Raw genomic sequence first — 22,312 nt, 5'->3', positions numbered from 1 at the left:
TGGGTTAAAGTGGGAACCCAGGGAGGGGCTGGGGCTCTGACGCTTCCCTGGACTGATCTCTTATCTGCCAGGGCGGTCTTGAGCCTTATCTGATTAGGATTGAATTGACCAGCAAGCAGCTGAGATGCTCATCAAGACTCCGGAGTTACTCAGTAACCCTGCCCCTTTAAAAGTCCCACTGTTTCCCCCTGGCATCCAGAACCAGTCACTCTTCTCTCTTGGGTGCTGCCGCCATGAACACCTTCCTGCTGTCCGCCCTGTGCCTCCTTGGAGCCTGGGCCACCCTGACAGGAGGAGTCATCGTGCAGGTAAGTTCTCTTTCCCCACCGTTGCCCAGACTACTCCCCACCTCCAGGGTCCAGGGCCTGTCCTCTGATAAAGCAACCCCTCCCTGGGGACTGGGGGTGGGGTATGTCTAAGGATTGGTTCTGCCCCACGGATCTCCTTCTCAGTCCTGCCTCTTACACCTTTCATTTTCAAACTCATAGAAAGATCAAGAAGAGAGAAGAGAATCAGTCAGGGAAAGGCAAGTGACTAGCCAATTTACAGAGTGCTTGCTGTGACCAGGCTCTACTGGGGCCCCAGGATCACTTTGGGAAGAAGGGATTGCTAGCCCCATTTCTTAGAGGGGGGAAAATGGAGCCTTAGAGTTTGTAATTTGTCATGGGCACGTGGTTGGGAAGTGAAGGAGCTCAGTTTCATTCTAGACCTTACTTCTCAGCTAAAGCCCTGACCTGGGCCTCAGAAATTACCTGGACACCCTGAAGGTCCTGACGGGAGGGCGTCCCTACTGGTGTGGATGCCAGCTAAGAAGCCAGCCTGGCACCCATTACGGGCCCCACTCTGGCTCCACAGCCAGGCCTGGGAGGCCTTTTATTGCTTCTCAAACATTAGCCAGGCACCAGGCTGGAGCTGGGGCCCAGGGGATCAGCCCACACTGCTCTCAGGCAGAGGTGAAGACTACCTGGGTGCAGCCTCGTGGATCAGGAAGCCTGGATCTGGTCCCAGCTCCGGGTCTCTCCCCACAGATCCGCACCCACTCGTAGACACCTGTTGTGTCCCTGACACTTCGTGTCTGTTTTCTCCATGCCTCATATAACATGCAGAACCTAGGCTCCCGGCGTGTAATGACCTGTTCATGATTCCAAAGCAAAACCAGGATCCAAGCCTAGTGTCTGGCTGTAAAGCCTGAACTCTGACTACCTCATATTGCCCCGTGGCGGAGCACCTGGCTCCCATATGCCGCAAACACTGCTTGAGCGCCTCTGGGCCGGGAGAGGGGTCACTCCTGGGGGAGGCAGTCAGGGAGCAGGCTGCAGCCTGGCCTCACACTCCGGACATGTCTCTCTTAGGATGGAGACTTCTCCTTTTCTCTGGAGTCGGTGAAGAAGCTCAAGGACCTCCAGGAGCTCCAGGAGCCTAGAATCCCTAGAAATCCTGTTGGACCCATCACCTCCAACCTTTGTAGCTTGCCTACTTTTCCCGAAGAACTCAAGCCTCTTTGCAAGGAGCCCAACGCCCAGGAGATCCTGGACAGGCTGGGTGAGTAATCCTCTCTCTGAAGAGCCGGGGGCCCGTGGATTCGCGGATTTGTAGCTCTCGAGGGAGAAGTGTGTTCTGATTGGTGGGATTCCGAGGACGGGCTCAACTCTGATTGGTGGGTCTGTTAAGCCTCTGTTGTGCTTCCGGGTTCTTCTGGTCTCAGCCGTAGCACCTGTCTGAGTAGACTCTTCTAATTGGCTGGCTTGAGTGGTACTTGTGTCCTGGTTTGTTGCTGAAAGCCCCGCTGGTCAGAAAGGACAGGCCTGGGTTTCTCCCGGGTGGCGGATGTCCAAACTCTGGCTCAAGTGAGGAAGGGAGTTTTGGGGAAGGGAAGCTGCTCTCACGGGGCTCCGTCTCTCCCGTCTAGGGGCCATCGCAGCGGATCCAAGCACGTGTGAGATCTGTGCCTACGCGGCTTGTGCTGGGTGCTAGAACAGATGGTACTCTCTGCCTCCTGTCCCTCCCCCGCAGGGCGCTCCTCCTCCTCCTCACAGCTCAACCTACCCCGAATGCAGGAGTGAGGAGAGAGCAGCCTGAGGGGTGCCCAGCCCCTGCCCCCACCGGAGCTGCTGATGCTTCCCAAGATCCATGCCCACCCGCGGCCAATAAACCAAATTCCAGAGCCCTCTTTGTGTTGCGTTTGTTCCTTCTTTTATCCATCAGCCTACTCATCACACTTTAGGGATGCCTACCCTGCCCTCACCAGCTCAGGGTTCAGCGTGCTATGTGCAAGCATCCACTCTTCCTGCTAAGCCAGCACCCTCTCGGGCTGCCTCCTTGCACAGCCGCTGGGGACTTGAATCCACCATCCATCAATGGGGAGGTGGAACCTCTGCTTTTTTTTCACCATCCTCGGGGTCATCAAGGCCACAAAACCACAGGAGAGCACCTGAGCTGCTTTGGATAACCAACACAGGCACGGAAGGGCTATGCGGTCAGCCTCCGGCTGGAGAGTGTTCAAGGGGCCTCAGGATCTAGCCCCACATTGACCAGTTAAGCGCTGCCTCCTGCCTGGCCCCCACCCCCACCCCCACCGCTCCCCTCGCCCCCGCCCAGCTCCCCTTGCCCCCAGGGCCCACACCCCAAGCCATAGTTCTCACCATATCCTGTGCTCCACTTTCCACATTCCTGACCACATCACTCCTGCTCAGGGGCCAAGTCCTCACCCCCGTGCCTCCTCTCAAAGGGCAGCCTTTCCTCACCCTTCCAGGAGAAGTCCTTATGCCCCCTCATCCTTGCTGCTCCCTGGGCCTCCCTGTGAATCAATGGCTTCGGAGTCTGGGGAAGGCCCTCTGAGCCTCCAGGCAGGTGAGGCCCGCCACGGGGCTGATCCTGTACACACAGGGCAGGGCAAGCAACAGCTACACCGTTTCAGCCCTGTGGTCCTGCTCAGGTCTTCCATGTCCTGTGTGATGTTTGGAAAGTCGCTTTCCCACTCTGAGCCTCATCTCCTCCTCTGTAAAACTGGGACTGTAATTATACTGGCTTCCCAGGAGGCGCTAGTGATAAAGAAACCTCCTGCCAGTGCAGGAGGCATAAGAGAATCGGGTTCCATCCCTGGATCAGGAAGATCCCTTGGAGAAGGAAATGGCAAGCCACTCCAGTATTCTTGCCTGGAGAATCCCATGGACAGAGGAGCTTGGTGGTAATAGTCCATGCAGTTGCAAAAAGCTGGACATGACTGAAGCAACTTAGCTTGCACACACACAGCACACACCCAGACAAGGTGAAATAGTGTGTGTAAATGTGTGTGTAATGCAAGAAAAGTTCAGATGCAAACAGGCAATAAATGGCCAAAACAACAAAATAAAATACAAAGAACAAAGAACCGTAGAGGGAATGAGGGAAAAAGAGGCAACCAGGGTCCTTCTTAGGGAAGGAAGAGGAAGTGCCCCAGGGTGATTCTGGCAGGATTCCCTAGGCTTCAGGATTCAGAGGGTGAGGCATCTTCAGGGCAGAGGTCAGTAAGGCTCTGTGAATGGGGAGAGAAGGCAGGGCGTTTGCATTAGCCCTTGGAATTTGCACTGGGATGGATGTAATTTCAAAATCAGTGTGAAGGGAGAGACGCAGAAGGCATTTCAGAAAATGGATGGGGTTTAATGCAGACACAGAATCAGGAAGGTTCACGGCACTGGCATGGTTCAGCCTGGACGACATAGAGCCCAGGAGATGCACAGGGCTGGGTTTGAGCTTGACCTTGTCATTGATAGGCTATGTACCCTTCTCCGAGACTTGGTTTCCTCATCTGAGAATGGAGATGCTAACAGATCCCTCCTCCCAAGGTTGCAGGGGCACTTGATGAGAATGGTGGTGGGTCAGAAACACTTAATGCTCCCACTCTGAAGCCAAACTCTGTCAGTTCAGGCATTGCCTGTTACCAGCTGTGTGACTTTCAGCAGGTTAGTTCGCCTATTTTTCCCTCAGTTTCCTCATCTGTAAAATGGGAATGACAGGAATCCCTACTTTGTAGGGTTGAGTGAAGATTAAAATGAGTAATAGAGGAAAGGCTTTTAGAGGTCTCTGGGGGCCAATGTGAACACTTTGCTGATGCTGTTATTATTATTTCTGTGCAGATGGCTCCACCATGTGCCTCGCATATAGTAGGTGCTCACTCAGTGGCAGTTGCCTTTATTGCCTCCTCCCCAGGCAGATGGGAGACGAGGCCAGATGGTGCTGGGCTCAGTTTAGACGCGAGAGATGGTACTGGGGAGCCTCAGAAGGGTAAGGGGCACTGTTGGAGCTGTGCTGTGGTGTACGTCTGGCATGGCAGGCGCTGTAGGAGTTGGGAGGTAGTGATCACAGAGGAAGGAGAGGAGCCCAGAGAGATGTAGGAGGCCTTGCAAAGGCCCCTGTGAGGGGAGTGGAGGAAGGAGCTGGAGTGGCTGCTGTCCTCCGGGCAGCTAGTCTGGAGGAATTCACCATGGCCGTGGCCCTGGGGTCTGTGCTCAGAGGGCATGGCCCAAGGATTTTCTCCTCTCTGGTTGCCTGGGACAGAGGCTGAGGAGGAAGCCACCCTGGGAAGCCCTTCTCCCAGGAATCCCCAGCCTCCAGAAGAGCTCGGATGGCCCTTAGAGGAAGGCAGTGGCTGCAGGGCATCTTCCCTTGGGTGTCCTCAGCTGTGGCCAGGGCCCAGGGCCACAGGGAGGCAGTGACATGGTGCTTCAGAGCAGAGACCCTGACCCAGACTTCCTGGGAAGAAGCCTGCTTTGCCACTTTGCTGAGCCTGTGATCCTGGGCTCACTAGCTCTCTCTGTACCTGGGTCCCTCATTCGTAAAGTGGATGTGGTAATAATGAAGTATCTGCTGCACTGGACTGTTGTGAGAACTCAGTGAGTGAATATCCACGGAGAGTTCAGAGCAGCGCCTAGGGTGTAGCAGATGCTCAGGAGATGCTGGTATCGTTAATATTGCTCAGGGCCACCAGGGTGAAGAGAGAGAAGGAAGGCCTCCCACCTGGAGCTGGCCAGACGGTCCTGGGGAGCCCAGGAAGGGGGACAAGGGTGCACTAAGGCAGCGGGGGTTGGGAGGGTGGGCACAATCAGCCCAGAAGGGGCACCGAGTGGCTCTTCTCTCCACCTGTTCCACCCCACTCCCACCTTCAGGAGAGAGCCCCGTTCCGCCTCCCATTCTCCCCTATCCTCCCGTCTTCTCCCCTCATCGCCCCCCGACTCCATCAGGAGCACAGAAGTTCTGGCTCTGCCGCTGGGCCAGGCCCTGAGCTTAGCTTGGGGGTCAGATGGGTCTGGGTTCTCTGTGGCTTTCCAACTCTGTGATCCCAGGCAACTCATTTCCATTCACAGCCTCACTCTTCCGATATGAAACAGAGCTTAATGAACCAACTCCATAGACAAGGAAACCAGGAAAACGCCTAACTCAGGGGTCCAACCCAGCCAGCTTCCCGGGAAGCTCTGCTCAAGCCTCCTGGTGATGAACAAATGGACACCTGGCTCCGAGTGTAGGTGGAGCATCTTTATTCAGCATCAGGGCTGCTCCAGGAACCAAACTCTTCTCCAGCTGTGGGTCCAATTGCTTTGCACCAGATCCAGCTGTCGGGCCCTGGAGGAGAGGGGATGACTGTGGTGGTGGGGACCCCCGGAGCCTGGATGGGAGTAGAGGCTCTGAAGGCAGTGGACTGGTGGAAGCAGGGTTCCTGGGTGAGCTCAGGGCACCCAGGCCATCTCAGCTGCAGCCGGTACAGGCAACATTCACACACAGCTCACAGTCGTCGTCAGCGATGGTCCCTGGGTGGAGGAAAACACTTGTCAGCTGAACCTGAAACATCCGTGGTCCAGAGAGTCACCGACCAGGCAGACAGAGAAGGGCCTGCCTCTGAGAGGGTCTGAGGGAGGGGCCTGGTATCTTTGTCACAGGTTGAGAGCAAGAAAGTTTAAAGGCAGAGTGAGGGGCTTGGGCTCAAGTCCCATGTCCTGCCCTCCTAGCAGTGCCTGGGAGAGTCACTCAAACCCTGCCTGCTCAACTGACAGTATCAACCTGGCCAAGGGGTAGTGAGGATAGCAGGCAGGCAAAGGGATTGACCCAGGGCCTGGTACTTAGTAAGTGCCCAGTAAATACTGGCTACTAGAGATGAGCACACGAAGTGAAGTAAGTCAGGCTTCCCTGGCGGCTTAGAGGTAAAGAATCCCCCTGCCAGTGCAGGAGATAAATGCTCAGTCCCTGGGTTGGGAAGATCCCCTGGAGAAGGAAATGGTAACCTAATCCAGTATTCTTGCCCGGGAAAGCCCATGGACAGAGGACCCTGGTGGGTTACAGTCCATGGGGGTCACAAAGTGTTGGACAGGACTAAGGGACTACCGGATACCACTTCTATGTGGAATCTAACTTTAAAAAATGATACAAATGAACTTCTTCACAAAACAGAAACAGACTTACAGATACCGAGAACAAGCATATAGCTACCAAAGGGGGAATGATGTGGGGAGGGATAAATCAGGAGCTTGGGATGAGCATGTACACACTAGTATATGTGCCTGCGCGCTCAGCCATTTGAGTCGTGTCCGACTCTGTGACCCCAGGGACTGTAGGCTCACAGGCTCCTCTGTCCCTCGGATTCTCCAGGCAAGAAGACTGGAGTGTTGCCATGGCCTCCTCCAGGGCATCTTCCCCACACAGGGACTGAACCCGTGTCCCTGTCTCCTGCGCTGCAGGTGGACTCTTTGCTGCTTAGCACCACTATATATAAGACAGATAACCAACAGGGACCTGCTGTACAGCACAAGGAACTTTACTCAATATTCAGTGATAACCTATATGAGAATCTATAGGTTATAGATTAAGAGGTTATAGATTAACCTATATAGATATAGGTTATAAATTAAGGTTACAGAGAAAAGAATCCGGAAAAGAAAGAATGAGTAGATGTATGTATATATAACTGAATCGTTTTGTTGTATACCCAAAGTCAACACATTATAAATCAATGATACTCCAATAAAATCGAAAGAAAAAAAATAAGTGCTAGCCGGTCCCTGCATGCTCCTGATCAGCTGTTTCATCCCTCGCATTTCAGCTTAGATGTCAGCCCCTCTTGGAAGCCTTTCAGATTCCCTTTCATGTCCCCAGACAGGAGCCATCTCGCTCCTGTGTCCCCACTGGGCCTCCCTGGTCGCCCATGTATTGCAGTCATTTTTATGGATCCGTTTCCAGCGTCCCTTCCCCCCACCTGTGAAGTCTTGGAGGCAGGCTGATTATCCCGGCCGGGTTGCTGGGGACTCAAGGGGCTCCTGGCATGGCTGATTTCAGCGCCCCAGCCAGGAAGGGCAGGGGCTGAGTTTCTTGAATCTCCCTATTCTCAATCACTAGGTGCTTAACAGAAGCCACACGAGGTAGAGGACCTGGGGTGCAGGGAGGCGAGAACATGAGGGTCAGGTGGCTCCATGGGGGTGGGGGGACTCACTCAAGGCCTGGAAGATGCTAGCTGCATCCTTAGAGGCACAGATGGGCCGGAGGTCCAGCGGCAGGGCCGGGTGATGGCACACAGAGGGCTGGGGACTCTGGTCTTGCAGGCCGGGGCTGGGCACCCATTGATCCGCCAGGTCATTCAGCTGCTTCACCGATTTCAGCTGGACCTGGAAGCCTTGGTACTAGAGGAGGAAGGAGACCTCAGGCATCACAGCCTGAGCAGGGAAGGGGGCAGGGTGCTGCCAGGAGACCAGGGAGCATCCCTGTTCTCATGGAGTTGAAAAGTCGAGGCGTGGAAGACCACCTGGCAGGTGGGAGGTGCTGTCTGACACTTCACATCCCCCTGTGCCACAGGCTAACTGGGAGATGAGGTTGAGCAAAGCTGTGATCAAGGTGGTTCAAGGCATGGGGTATGGAGACCGGGGTGGCGGGGGGAGAGTTTGATTCAAATTCCACCGGCTGCCTGTCTCTTCCCCACTCTGAACCTCATCTGACAGGGACAGTCAAACTTCACTCCTCCCAGGTGCCTGGTACCCAGGCACTGCCCCCCTCCCTGAACTGCGTGATTGCCCCTGAACTAACATGGCAAAATGATGGCAATGCACAGTCTAGCTGGTTGGCTCCAAGGCCAAGGCTGCAGGGGGAAGATGGCACACCCCACCTCAGAATTCCCTTATTCCTTCCCCAGGATGCCCAGGCGAATGTGCTACCCAGGAGCCCAGTGGCAGCTTGCCACACCGCAGGCAGGCCCTGCCTCCATCGATGGACTTCTTGTAGCCTCACAGCCACCCTGCGAGGAGACCTGCACCCCCTGCTGCCTTCTCCTGGGGCCTTTCTGCATGCTGGGGCCTTTCTCTGCCTGGGCAGTCCTGGTCCCCGTGCCTAGATCCCTCCTGCTCATCCTTCAATGTCAGCTCGAGTTAACTCTCCGAGCAAGCTTCTCTGGTGGCCATCATCCCCTCTCAACCTACACGTGGGAGAATACAGAGTTGTGGGAGCATTAAAGAAGTCTCCCTCCCCTTCTGGGCTCTTCAAGGGCAGGCGCTATGTCTGACTTCCCATCTGGCCTCTGACCGGGATGGGCACTTGAGGAGAGCAGCGCAGAATGACCATACTTTATTGTTATCATTACTGCCGTCGCTGCCACCGGCGTTCCAGCTGCTTCCACCCACCTGCTCTTTTGGCCCCTGTGGTGTGATTGGGTGCTGGGCTGAGCCCTGGGTCCTGGACTGTTCTTAATGACTTTCCCAGCATTCCCTCTCCATCCCAGCCTCTCGCCGTGGGGACCTTCAGCACAAACCTGGATGTAGACTGACTGTGTGCCCTGCAGCAGCACGAGGAAGACCAGGGCAACCGCACACAGCAGGCACCCTGATATCACCCTGCTGGCCATCTCGCCCTCTCTGTGTCCCGCCGCCGTCCACCTGGCTCCCACCTGCTCCCTCATCTGGCAGCTTTTTATAGGCTGGCCTCCAGCACCCGTCACTCATTAACTGGTCAGCCAGGGCGGGGTTGACAGCTGGCTGGCACCCTGACAAGCCTGGGCCCACTCCCAGGAAGGGGGTTGGGGGAGATGGGGGTAGGGAGGCCCTGAGAACACGGGAGCGTGATGCTGGGTTGAGCGCCTGCCGTGCGTGCAAGGCATTGTGCAGGTGGAGGGAGGAGGACCCTTTCATAGCCAGGGAGAGTGAGGCCCCGGAGGTAGAGCACCTGGTCTCAGGCAACGGGGCCAGTGGATAGTAGAGTGGGGGCTCAGGCGTCTGCCCCAGCTGAGCCTAGGGTTTTTCCTCAGGTCAAAAGGTACAGGCAGACAGGCAGGCAGATATCAGGCTGACCTCAGGGTTCTCCATCCCTAGATCCTTGTGTCTCCCATCTCCTCTCCCCAGTTTTATTGAAAGACCATCCTTGTGATCAGTGCCTGCCCAGCCCCTCAACCTGCCTCTGCCTGCCATCTCCCAAGTAATGGGTACACCTAGGACCGGTATCGTCCATCTCACCTGTCGATGCCTTTTAGAAGCCAAAAGCCTAACCTGGCCTGGAGGAAAGAGCACCTGCTTTGGGAACAGATTGACCAGGGTTCAAATCCTGATTCTGCTGCAGCTGAGTGATCTTGTCAAGTCACATCAACTCTACCTGAGCTTAGCTTCCTCTTCAATCACAGGGGCATTGTGACATGACCCACCACACGAGGCTGCTATGAGAGTGATGAGGCTGGCTCCTCCTGAGCTCGTCCTTGTCTGGGGGTAACGCATGCCACTGAAGGTCCCTTGATCTCACAGCTGCCATTCGAGGCAGTGTGTGACCTACCATCTCCGTGATTGAAGGTTGGGTCAAAGTCCGCAAGGGAGTCATCGCCACCGCCAGCCGGGACAGCTGTCAACAGTGCCCATCCCACGGCTCTGCCCTGCCAGGCACGGAGCCTGGCATGCAGTAGGAACTCCATGCTTAACATTGAATTGAAGCCCAGATAGCCCATCTGGGTATTCCAGGCCCACTCTCCAACTTGTGGCTAAAATCTGATGTCACTGTGTTTCCTAAGGCTGATTCTTTTTGCAAAAGCTTAATCCCATCTCATGCTTTTGGGGCTGCTCCCCACCAGCCTGCCTGCTCATCCCCTTCTTTCTTATCTTGGGATGAAATGGAAAAAGCTTGAGTGAACTTTGGTATTCCTATTGTCTTGCTTTGAATCCAGACTTTGGCCTACTCTTCTGAGTTTGAAGAATTTGATAGACTCTTACATGACTTCTTATCTGTAAACTGAAATAACCGTCAGAAACAATAACTCTCTTTTCAAATACTCAGGCGCCACGCTGTTCTGTGAGCAGAATCCCCTTCAATCTGCTGCGATAGGTATCATTGTTGTCTTCCTTTTACAGATGAAGTTCATTTTACCGGCCCAGCGAGTTCAAGCACGTGGTGTGTGCAGCATGTTTTCTCTCTGGAATTCTCGTCTCTGCTCAGCTTATGGGAGAAATAAGGAACATGGGCCTTGGAGGTAAGGAGATCCATGTTCAAACCCAGACCCCAGCGCTTCTGAACTGTGTGACCTTGGGCAGCTTCTCCAAGTCTTCATCAGTAAGTGGAGGAAATAATGGACCACTTCCCAGTGGCTATTGGGAGGAAAACCTGGACAGTCCCATCCCAAAGGAGCCCATGACTCTCCCTTTCCCCAGAACGTGCATGGCCCTTGGGGCCCACATTGTGAGTTGTGGTTTCCCTGCCTGCCTCTCCTTCCCTATGGCGGCCTCCCTGATAGGCCCCACCTTTGAACCTGCAGCTGCGACACTTCCGATCTTCGAATCCCCCGTCCCCGCTCTCTCCATCGGGCAAGCTCAGCCTCCCTGGCCTGGCCCCAAGAGACAAGGGCCAAACCTGTAGGGTTTAGAGGACCCTGTGTCCGTGGCCTCCTTCCCTTCTCTGTCTTGCACTGTCAGCCAGGGACCATCCCATGTCATTCTTTCCCTGGGAACAAGGGGCAACTTCCCCATCTGCCTAGTCTGACTCAGATTCATATTTCAACCCTGTTCTTCCTAATCTCTTCACCAATCCATCATGCCACAGACGCACAGCCCTGCCACTGCCCCCGTCAGCCAGCGTGTGTTGACGTTTCTCAGGGCACTGCCTTCTTGAGGGACATCGGAAGTGACTGTCAGGCCAGCCCGGACTCCGGTCCCCGTGTGGAAGCCTCAAACACGGAGACAAAGTGAGTGACAGTTTGCCCCTGTGTGTTTTGGGGCTGCCCCTCTCTCCACAATGGGCCCCCTGTCCAGTGCCCACCGCCACAGTCCTCCATGCCCCCAAACTGAGCGTTTCCCAGCAGCATTTGTCACAGCTGACCACGCCATCTTTCTTGGAATAAAGCCTCTTCTTGACTTGGCTTCTAGGACACACGCTCTTCACTTTTTCTACCAGTTTCATTGGTGCATCTTCTCAGTTTCCTTGGCTGTTTCTTCCCGCTCTTCTTGACCTGTAGAGCTTAGAACCCCCAGAGGCTCCATAGCTCAGTCCTCGGATTATTGTCCTCTGTCCATAATCACCGCCTTGGGAATCTTCTCCAATCTTAAAGATTTAATGTCATAAGTACCCTAGCCTGACCTCTCCCCTCAGCTCCAGACTCATTTATCTCCTCCTCAGCATCTCCCAGAACAGGTGTGGGTGCTATCACTCATCAAGTTTCTCAGGTCAAAAATCTAGGGGTCGTCCTTGACGCCTGTCTTTGTTTTAATTGCCAAACTCAATTCATTAACCAATCCAGTTTATTCTACCTCTGAAATGTATCTGGACCCCAACCATGTCTCACCATCTCCGTTGCTGATGCCAAGGTGCAAACGATCATCATGGATTGTTGGTCTCATGGATTCTTGCAAGCGCTTTGTATCAGGATTCTCCAGAGAAACAGAACTGATTCTGTTAAATATGCATATATATTCTCTTCTCTCTTCTTATCGGTCTTCTATCTCTGCTTAGTTGTTCCGTCATGCCTGACTTTCTTGCGACCCCATGGACTGCAGCCTGCCAGGCTCCTCTGTGCATTGGATTTTCCAGGCAAGAATAGTGGAGTGGGTTGCCATTTCCTTCTCCATCTTCCATCTCTACCTGTCTGCTGCTGCTGCTGCTGCTAAGTCGCTTCAGTCGTGTCCGACTCTGTGCAACCCCACAGATGGCAGGCCACCAGGCTCCCCCATCCCTGGGATTCTCCAGGCAAGAACACTGGAGTGGGTTGCCATTTCCTTCTCCAATGCATGAAAGTGAAAAGAGAAAGTGAAGTCGCTCTGTCATGTCCGACCCTCAGCGACCCCACGGACTGCAGCCTTCCAGGGTCCTCTGCCCATGGGATTCCCCAGGCCAGAGTACTGGAGTGGGGTGCCATTAGATTTTATTTACTTATAAAAATTTATTGGAGAATGGCTGATTTGCAGTGTTGTGTTAGTTTCAGGTGTACAACAAAGTGAGTCAGTTGTACACGTACGTGTATCTACCCTTTCTTAGGTTCTTTCCCCATAAGAGTTATTACAGAGTATTGAATAGAGTTACCTGTCCTATACGGGCTTTCCTGATGGCTCATCTGGTAAAGACTCCGCCTGCAATGTGGGAGACCTGGTTCAATCCCTGGGTTGGGAAGATCCCCTGGAGAAGGGGATGGCTACCCACTCCAGTATTCTGGCCTGGAGAATTCCATAGACTGTATAGTCCATTGGGTTGCAAGGAGTCAGACATGACTGAATGACTTTCATGCAGGTTCTTATTAGTTATGTATTTTATATATAGTAATGTGTATACGTTGGACTTCCCTGGTGACTCATCAGTAAAGAACTCGCCTGTCAATGTAGGAGACATAAGATCCCTGGGTTAGGAAGATCCTTGGAGAAGGAAATGGCAACCCACTCCAGTATTCTTGCCTGAGAAATCTCACAGACAGAAGGTCCTGGTGGGCTACAGTCCATGGGGTTGCAAAGAGTCAGAAACAACTAAACCGCAACAACAATGTGTATATCTCAGTTCCAATTTCCCAATTTATCCCTCCCTCCCTCTTACCCCCTGGTAACCATAAAACTGTTTTCTACTCCTGCAGCTGTTTCTGTTTTGTAGGTAAACTGTGTAGATTTCTTTTAAAAGATTGCCAGTTGAAGCTGGCAAATTTGAAATCTGTAGGGCCGGTTGGCAACTGGAAATTTAGATGCAGTCGTGTGTCTGAATTTTGAAGGTCAAGCCAGCAGGTGGGAAATTCAGGCAGGATTTCCAGGTTGCAATCTTGAGGCAGGATTCCTTCTCTTTTTTCGGGAAATCTCAGTCTTTCTAAGGCCTTCAGCTGATTGGATGCAGCCCTCACTCATTAGTCACTTGAACTCTACTGACTGTAAACATTAATCACATCTGACAAAAATATCTTCACAACATCTAGACTCATGGTTGACCAAACATCTGGGCACCACAACCTGGCCAAGAGCTTTCCAAACAGATCTCTTTCTTGTCTTTAGGCCTCCTTGCAGCAGCCGCTGCAGTGATCCTGTCGAAATCTAAGTCAGACCATGTCTCTCCTCTGCTTGTTGAACCCACTAATGATTTTCCACTTTACCCAAGGTAAAATTCAAAGGCTTCCACTGGCCCTGAAGGTCCCTTTGGACCCCTTCATATCTCTGAACTCATTGCCAAATTCTGCCCTTCACCCTCTGGGTTCCAGCCACACTAGCTTCCTTGCTGTCACCCAAACATGCTAAAGGTAGCTTGCCTTGGAATTCTGCTCTTCACCCACGCACTTATATGGCTCTCCTGCCACTTCCTCCAAGTCTGCTCAAATGCCACTTCCCCAAAGAGATCCCTCCTGACCATCCTACCTCAGAAAGCTTCCCCATCACTCTGGTCCCCTTACTTTTTTGTAGCACCTGTCATATATGAGCATTTCATTTCTTGCATTTCTCTTGCCACTAGAAAGGAGTTTGTCTGTTTTCCGCAAACAATGCCTGGCACATGAAAGTGAAAGTCGTTCAGTTGTGTCTGACTCTTTGTGACCCCGTATAATCCGTGGTGTTCTCCAGGCCAGAACGCTGGAGTGTTCCCTTCTCCAGGGGATCTTCCCAACCCAGGGATCGAACCCAGGTCTCCCACACTGCAGGCAGATTCTTTACCAGCTGAGCCACAAGGGAAGCCCAAGAATATTGGAGTGGGTAGCTTATCCCTTCTCCAGCGCATCTTCCAGACCCAGGAATTGAACCAAGGTCTCCTGCATTGCAGGCGGATTCTTTACCAACTGAGCTATCAGGGAAGTCTATAATTGGCACATATCTGGCACATAATTGGTGCTTAATAAATACCTATTGAATTGAATAAATGAATAGGATTCAAAGATTAACTCCACTAAGCGCTAAATGTTTGGGCTTGGAAAACGTCCTACTGCTCTGAGCCTCATTCATCTTGTTAGCATCTTCCTGTCATATGCAAGGGGCCTGGTGACTATTCGAAAAATGTGAAAACATTGAGAACTAGTGTTCTTAGCTGTGAATTTGTTTATCAAGAAACAAAATCCTTTTTGTGTCATATGTGCTCTGCAAATTCTAGGGCATACAATAATTTAATCAGCACATAGTTCAGTTCAGTTCAGTCGCTCAGTCGTGTCCGACTCTTTGTGACCCCATGAATCGCAGCACGCCAGGCCTCCCTGTCCATCACCATCTCCCAGAGTTCACTCAGACTCACGTCCATCGAGTCAGTGATGCCATCCAGCCATCTCATCCTCTGTTGTTCCCTTCTCCTCCTGCCCCCAGTCCCTCCCAGCATCAGAGTCTTTTCCAATGAGTCAACTCTTCGCATGAGGTGGCCGAAGTACTGGAGTTTCAGCTTTAGCATCATTCCTTCCAAAGAACACCCAGGACTGATCTCCTTCAGAATGGACTGGTTGGATCTCCTTGAAGTCCAAGGGACTCTCAAGAGTCTTCTCCAACACCAGAGTTCAAAAGCATCAATTCTTCAGCGCTCAGCCTTCTTCACAGTCCAATTCTCACATCCATACATGACTACTGGAAAAACCATAGCCTTGACTAGATGGACCTTAGTTGGCAAAATAATGTCTGCTTTTGAATATACTATCTAGGTTGGTCATAACTTTTCTTCCAAGGAGTAAATGTCTTCTAATTTCATGGCTGCAGTCACCATCTGCAGTGATTTTGGAGCCCCCCAAAATAAAGTCTGACACTGTTTCCACTGTTTCCCCATCTATTTCCCATGAAGTGATGGGACCGGATGCCATGATCTTCGTTTTCTGAATGTTGAGCTTTGAGCCAACTTTTTCACTCTCCTCTTTCACTTTCATCAAGAGGCTTTTTAGTTCTTCTTCACTTTCTGCCATAAGGGTGGTGTCATCTACATAGCTGAGGTTATTGATATTTCTCCCGGCAATCTTGATTCCAGCTTGTGTTTCTTCCAGCCCAGCGTTTCTCACAATGTACTCTGCATAGGAGTTAAATAAGCAGGGGGACAATGTACAGCCTTGACATACTCCTTTTCCTATACTTGTGGCCCATTATGTTCCAAGCACTATTCTAGGCACAACAGATACAGTCACCAACAAACCAGACTAGGCCACAGTCCACAGAGTGGTGCCACTTGCTTGGATGGAGGGTCAAAATGGAGATGCTGAGAACAGGTTATATTCTAGACACCCACTGAAGTCAGAGCCCACAGGATTTTCTGTTCTTTTGAATGTGAATGGTGAATGGAGAGAGGAGTCAAGGACAATTCTAATGTTGACCCACATCAAATGGGGCTGCCACTTACCGAGATGGGAAGGAGGGATGAGCAGGTCAGATGAGGGTCCGGAGAGTTCAGTTTGAACATGTTAAGTATGAAATGCCTATTTGACCTCTGAGTAGAGATGTGGGCCACTGACGTACACGCTGTGGTCACCGGGGAGGATCTGATTCTTAGGGTCTTGGAACTGGACTGAGAGAGGAATGGAAGGAGAGAGGCCAGATCCCAGGGCTGACTGTGACAGGGTCCTGCAGCATTTGGAGGTAAAGCAGAGCATGAGGAACCAGCAAAGCAGACGGAGAAGAAGCAGTAGGTAGAGCCCCCCAAAGAGGGTTCAGTCTTCAAAGCCAAACTGAGAAGCATTTCAGGAACAAGAGCCTGCTCCGTGGGGTCAAGTGCTGAGTTCGCTGTGGTAAGATGAAGACAGAACTGCCCCGGGATTTGACAACATGGAAGTGGCTGGTGACCTGACAGGATCAGGTTCAGGAAAGTAGTGGACGAAAACCTGATTGGAGTGGGATTGAGAGAGGAGAGGAGGACAGGAAGTGGACACAGTGAGAATGGAGGTCTGGTTCTAGAGCCGGAGTTCTTAATGTTGACCTTAAATTAAAGCGTGAAATGGAGAGATGACAAAATTTAAAGACAAATCAGTGTATTGGGTCTAGCAGAAGATCCTGTATGGTGAACTGTTTAAACCGAGGTGTGGTGGTCTTCCAGGTGGTTTTCCAGTTTCCCAAATGAGATGTTGGCCTTTCCCTGAAGAAGTAGGTGACCTAGTGAATGGTTTCATTTTTTTTCTCTGGTCAGTGGAAGACTCAGAGTAAGTTTGTACCCCAACATTAGTAATGACACTGAAGCTCGTTCAACCAGTGGCTTCCCTTTTGATCTGTTTATCTATTTCCCCATTCTACCCAGAGAAGGCAATGGCACCCCGTACTCCTGCCTGGAAAATCCCATGGACGGAGGAGCCTGGTAGGCTGTAGTCCATGGGGTCGCTAAGAGTCTGGCATGACTGAGTGACTTCACTTTCTCTTTTCACCTTCACGCATTGGAGAAGGAAATGGCAACCCACTCCAGTGTTCTTGCCTGGAGAATCCCAGGGACGGGGGAGCCTGGTGGGCTGCCGTCTATGGGGTCGCACAGAGTTGGACACGACTGAAGCGACTTAGCAGCAGCAGCAGCAGCCAGTCTACCCATATTGTACCGATCTTGCCGCACCCCCCTCACCTTCCCCACCTCCACACACACAGCCCTTTAAGTCTGTATTCTCCCCAGCTTCATTGTCTAGATGAACTGGGTTGGGGATGTTTTACAAAAAAGCAAATAAGTGGATCAGGGCTGCCCCCTGGTGACAGTCAAGGAACACTGCAGGCAGAGGAAGCCGACTGTCCTTGTTCCTTAGGGCTTCATTCTCTCAGCCAACCCTTGAGAGGTAAAGGGTGAGGAGACAGACTGATTTGAGGCGCAGTGGGAAGCCCCAGTCCGCATGTCTGTGCCCGGCTGTGAGGGGTGTCCTGCAAACGTGATGATGACAGTCTACAGAAGGAAGGCTGTGAGGTCGTCAGGAAAAAGTCCCTGCTTGCCTGCTGCTGTCTGAGTTCTGAGGTCTCTAGATAGTGGATGCTGAGGTGAACAAGAGGGCCGCAGTGGGGTGGAGAGGGAGGAGAAAGTTCAGGCCACAGGCAGGACCCAGTGCTGACAGCAGGGCTTGGGGGCAGCCAAGGGGCAGCCCGAGGCAGGAGGAGAACCGTGGCGAGGCGGGGGACCCTGGGCCCGGGGTCTGGGGCCGCCTGAGCGGCAGACAGAAGCTGGCTCAGACGGAAGACTTGAGTCTTGCCCTCTTGGGAGGGGACGGTGTGCTCCTGACCTTGGCCTCTGCCCGCATCTCTGCCTTCCTCCCCTTGGGGTCAAAGGTGTGTGTGAGCACGTGTGTGCATGCCTGCCGGCTGTGAACATGTGTGTATGTGGGTGCTCTGTGTGTGTAGGGGAGCATGTGTGTGCACGTGTGGTAGGTGAGTGTGCATGTACACGTGCATGCGTGTGTGAGAGCACGTGATCACGAGTAGGCTGTCTGTGTAGGCATCTGCATGTTGGTGTGGGTACATGCGCAGACGTAAGTGTGTAAGCATGTGCGTGTGAGCATGCATGTGTCTCTGTATGTAAGTGGGGGTGTCCCAGGGTGTGCCAGGTGCTGGAAGGGAGGCCTCTGTTCCCTGGATGTGCACAGGGGCTGGGTGGTGGCCAGGGTCCCATCTGAGGCCGGCCTGGGCCGGGGGGTGGGGGTTCCGGGGTGGAGGGTGGAGGCCGGGGCTGGGGGGTGGGGGTTCCGGGGTGGAGGGTGGAGGCCAGGGCTGGGGGAGCAGCCTTCACACAGCTGCGTGGAAGCTGGGGGACTAATGGAGGAGCCGGGAAGGCGTCCAGCCCAGGGCAGCCGGATCGGACTGTTCTCGCTTCTTCACCTCTCCCAGCTCCCTCCAGCAGAAGCCCGGGTGCTGTGGCTTTTGAAGTTGGGTAGAGCTGAGGTCACACGGCTGTGGACTCCTGGGCAAATCCTTCACTTCACTGAAGGCTAGTTCTCTCGATAGTGAGATGGAAACAGCACAGCTTGGTGACCGCAGTGGGGTGATGAGGGCATAGAAAGGCCAGCGAGTGTTCACTGGGGGCTGACGATGAGCCAGCCCTGATCTAAGGGTTTTACAAGTACAAACATGTGGCTTTTTCATACAACCTTGGTGGTAGAAAACTCTCCTTTTACAGAGAACACAAAGGCACAGAGAGGCTTATTAACTTTCTCGAGAACACACAGCTTGTATGTGGCAGAGTTCCTGAGCTGGTGTCACAAGCACTATACTGACCTGTATGAGCGGTGAGTGGATATAACGCATCCTTCAAAGTGCTTGGCACATTGTAGACCCTCGATAGCTGTCTCCTTGTCCCTTCTACCCTCTGTCTCTCCTAAGAGTTCAGGGCAACGATTGAAGGAAAGGGTAAGTCCTCTTCATGAATGCAACCTTACAGAAGTTCTTGGGAGTGGTGGAATCCTGATGGATCAAAGAAATGACTGGGATGTTGGTTCCTATAACCCCACCACCAGCAAGGTGATAATAGCAACATATTGTTATATATGCTGATAAGTAACAGTTTGATGTAGCCTTTCATTCAGTTGACATTTATTGAGCTTCAGTTCTTTGCTGGACATCAGGGCTCAGAAATAAGGGACTTCCCTGTTGGCTCAGACAGTAAAGAATCTGCCTACAATGTGGAAGACTTGGATTTGAACCCTGGGTTGGGAAGATCCCTTCCTGGAGAAGGGGCTGGCTACCTACTCCAGTATTCTAGCCTGGAGAATTCCATGGGCAGAAGAGCATGGCAGGCTCCAGTTCACAGGGTTGCAAAGAGTCAGACATGACTGAACGACTAACACGTTCACTTTCACGGCTCAGAAATGGATAAGAATGTCCCTGATCTCAAAGGGCTCATCATGGTCGGTGAGGACAGGTGAGCTCAATACCATGTGGCAGACGTGGGGAGTGGGGAGGCTCAGGAGGTGGCAGGAACCCCGAGGAGGCACCACCTGCCTCCAGTGAGGAAGTGGGGGAGCTGTTGGCCCCCTCCAGCCCTTTGCTCATGTCTCAGCCCGGGATGCTTCCCCAGTCCTCTCCCATGTCCAGCCTAGCACCCTTCTTCCAGGAAACCAGCCCAGACCATGTCCTGCCTCTCCTTCTTGGGAACTCCCACGGTCCTTGTGCCCCCTCCATGGAATCTAGCTTCTGCCACCTTGTTTCTGGTTTGGGTGCAAGGGACCCATCTCCACAGATAGACAGCATCCTCTCCAGGGCTCAGCCTTCAACTCACATTCCTCAGAGACTCAGTGCTCAGGTGGCTCCACACAAGCCCAGGGCACATCACCTTTACCGATGCCCCAGTTAGGGGTTCTTTGTTTGCAGCACCAGGGTTGCGCTGCTGAGGAAATCCTAACTGCTGAGTCAGGGGCCCCCGCTTTGCCAAGCAGGACTGAGTTTCATTAAGTGAGGATGAAATACAAACTCCCCGCAGCATTCATGGGATTGATGTCCAAGGCACAGCTGCCATTTATGTTTTGAAATTTGCAGTTGCGGATCATTGTGAAACTTGATTGCTCGGTCTTGGGGACTTCTTAAAGTCCAACTCTCACAATAAGGCCAATCAGACTCCACCATCAAATGTCAAATAGGAGCTAATGAACCATTCACGGGCTGGGGAGAGAAATCAGGCAATCTCTTATTTCAGGATTATCCCTTCCAAATATTGAATCTGAACTGTAAGCAGAATTTGCTATAATTGCGTCCCCCTCCTCGCGGGTATGGGGGATCATTGGCATTCTCTGTGTGTCTCAGCTTTCTGGAGAAAGGCTTGACAAGCCGACCCGCTGCTGTCTGGAGGCACGTGCTCCTGGGGGCACCGTTTAGAGGGGGAGTGGGCAAGGCATTCTGGGAGTCTTCGGCTCCCTTGGCTGAGTCGGTTGAGCCTGATGTTGGCTGGGTGTCCCAAGTGCCTGTATGGCAGCCTTTTTGTAGGAGAGAGTGGTCTCCGGGAAGGGAGGAGGACACCTTCACATTGGTTCCACTGGGAGCCTGGCTTTGGCTTCAGGAAGGTCATTCCGGTTCAGGGACAAAGGAATGTGTCTGTTGCATTGGGATCTGCAAAGGCTACCCGCTTGGCGGCCACCCTGCAGGCTGATGCCCAAATACATATGCTGCTTTCCGACGCCCCTTTGAAACATGTGGCTGGGTGACTTGGGTCATAATAGAGGGTTTGCCATCACTTTGACCTGGGACGGTGCTGTGATACAGGAGGCATTTCCCTCTTGATTCCTCTTGGAACGGAGGGCAGCACAGTGGTGAGCCACTCCCTGCGGCAGAGGTGGCGGACCGTCCGGCACAGTGTCCTCTTCCCTGTCAGCTGCACAGTCCTGGGTGGAAAGCAGCTGCCTGGCCAGCCTAAGCAGTTAGGCTTGGTCACAAGGCTGGCTTGCATCACTAAAGCTGTGAGAGGCGGCGATGTGGGCTACTCACACCTCAGGGATCTTAAGGGGCTGTACACCTTCTCCACCCCGATTTCCCTCCTTACTAAGTGGTTTCGGGTGATGCCAAGGCTCAGCAGGATGAGCTCACAGATGGGAGGAGCCAGAGTCCCTGAATCACCCTCGCTCAGGCTAGGCACCGGTAAGTGGAGTGCATTCAACCGTTCATCCCTCCCCGTAGCTATTGTCATGTGAACTTGGAGTAACCCCTGTAAAGGTGGAGCGTGTTGGTCAAATCAACGGCCTCACAGCTTGTGGGATCTTAGTTCAGCAACCAGATACCTGGGGCCATAACAGTGAAAGCAGAGGGTCCTAACCACTCTGGGAATTCCCTCATTATTTTCTTGAATCAGGTTTGCCACAAAACTAAAGGAGATTTCCCCTGGCCCCACATGGGCATTGCTTGTCCCATGACCAACAACACTCACCAGAGTGTTACTGTTTTAAAACCAAGAGTGAATCTGCATTGACACGTCCTGATCACCCGAAGCCCACAGTTTACCTTAGGGTTCACCCTCGGTGTTGTGTTTTCTGTGGGTTTGGACAAATGTATGACATCCATCCATCATTATGATACTGTACAGAGCATCTTCGTTGAATTATTTTTCTTTTCTTTTTTTTTTTTAACCCCATCATGCCATGCTTGTATGCTAAGTTGCTTCAGTTGTGTCTGACTCTTTGTAACCCTATGGACTGTAGCCTGCCAGGCTCCTCTGTCCACGGGATTTCCCAGGCAAGAATACTGGAGCGGGTTACCATTTTCTCCTCCAAAGGATCTTCCCAACCCAGGGATGGAACCAGCATCTCTTATGTCGCCTTACCTTGGCAGGCAGGCAGGCTCTGTACCACTAGCGCCACCTGGGAGGCCCGCATCATGCCGTGAATTCCTAGGAAATGGGTTCCAGTGGCTCAGGCTCCTCTCCATGGGTCTCACAAAGCCTGCCTTTCTGGTTGGAGCAGGCTGGCACTTCCACTAAACCCGGCACCTTCCTCCTTGTCTCCTTTCTATCCTGGCTCTTAGAGTGCTTACCGCATTCCACACATTCACTCCTTCTCTTGGCAAGTATCTTGTCCTTCTTCTGTTTGTTTATAGCGACGTCAGCAACACGCAGGCCCGGGCCATAGGCTCCTCTAGTTTTGCTGTGGTGACACACTGCATTCCTTTTGGAACAGTCCTGTTCCTGGATGTTGACAACATCACCTTCTTCGTAGGTTCACGTGTACATGGCCGAAAGAAAAACTTCCTGTTTTCCAAAAGGCCTGGAGAGCGTTTAGTGGGTGCCTCTCCTCTTTCCCTTCATGTTGGTCATTTTTGTGAAATTACTGGAAGATGGTGGTTCCAGCTAAAAGGCCATAATGCTCTTTGAATGAATGAATCAAAAAAAAAAAAAAAAGAGTCTTGAAAATAGTATTGGGAAAAAAAGATGAGAACGTATAGGCTGAAACAGCTGTTCAACAAAGTTCTGCTGTACAGCACAGGGAACCATATTCAATATCCTTCGATAAACCATAATGAAAAAGAATATGAAAAACAATATATACATA

General features: G+C 52.5%; 2 protein-coding genes across 2 annotated transcripts; one reads left to right on the top strand and one right to left on the bottom strand.

The window, feature by feature from the left end:
• Positions 1-231: 231 nt before the first annotated feature.
• Positions 232-1,983, top strand: GUCA2A (guanylate cyclase activator 2A). The gene is given in 3 exon segments (NM_001105261.1): positions 232-308; positions 1,353-1,542; positions 1,910-1,983. Coding segments are annotated over 3 exon segments (330 nt in total). The 5' UTR covers positions 232-233; the 3' UTR covers positions 1,975-1,983.
• Positions 1,984-5,496: 3,513 nt separating this feature from the next.
• Positions 5,497-8,894, bottom strand: GUCA2B (guanylate cyclase activator 2B). Its single transcript, XM_004001853.6, has 3 exons — positions 8,762-8,894; positions 7,457-7,643; positions 5,497-5,783 (listed from the first exon to the last, which is right to left on the bottom strand). Exons 1-3 carry the CDS (start codon positions 8,852-8,854, stop codon positions 5,722-5,724), a joined length of 342 nt encoding a protein of 113 aa, XP_004001902.3. The 5' UTR covers positions 8,855-8,894; the 3' UTR covers positions 5,497-5,721.
• Positions 8,895-22,312: the final 13,418 nt, after the last annotated feature.

The sequence above is a fragment of the Ovis aries genome, chromosome 1 (genome assembly GCF_016772045.2).
Source record: "Ovis aries strain OAR_USU_Benz2616 breed Rambouillet chromosome 1, ARS-UI_Ramb_v3.0, whole genome shotgun sequence".
Lineage (NCBI taxonomy): Eukaryota > Metazoa > Chordata > Mammalia > Artiodactyla > Bovidae > Ovis > Ovis aries.
This window is presented reverse-complemented; position numbering and strand designations above follow the sequence as displayed.

Excerpts from the sequence above, each read along its gene's own strand:
- GUCA2B (XM_004001853.6), bottom strand. The coding sequence starts at position 8,854 with ATGGCCAGCAGGGTGATATCAGGGTGCCTGCTGTGTGCGGTTGCCCTG. Across the intron at positions 7,644-8,761 it reads CACAGTCAGTCTACATCCAG|TACCAAGGCTTCCAGGTCCA; the intron begins GTTTGTGCTGAA and ends TTCCTCCTCTAG. Across the intron at positions 5,784-7,456 it reads TAGCATCTTCCAGGCCTTGA|GGACCATCGCTGACGACGAC; the intron begins GTGAGTCCCCCC and ends TCCTCCACCCAG.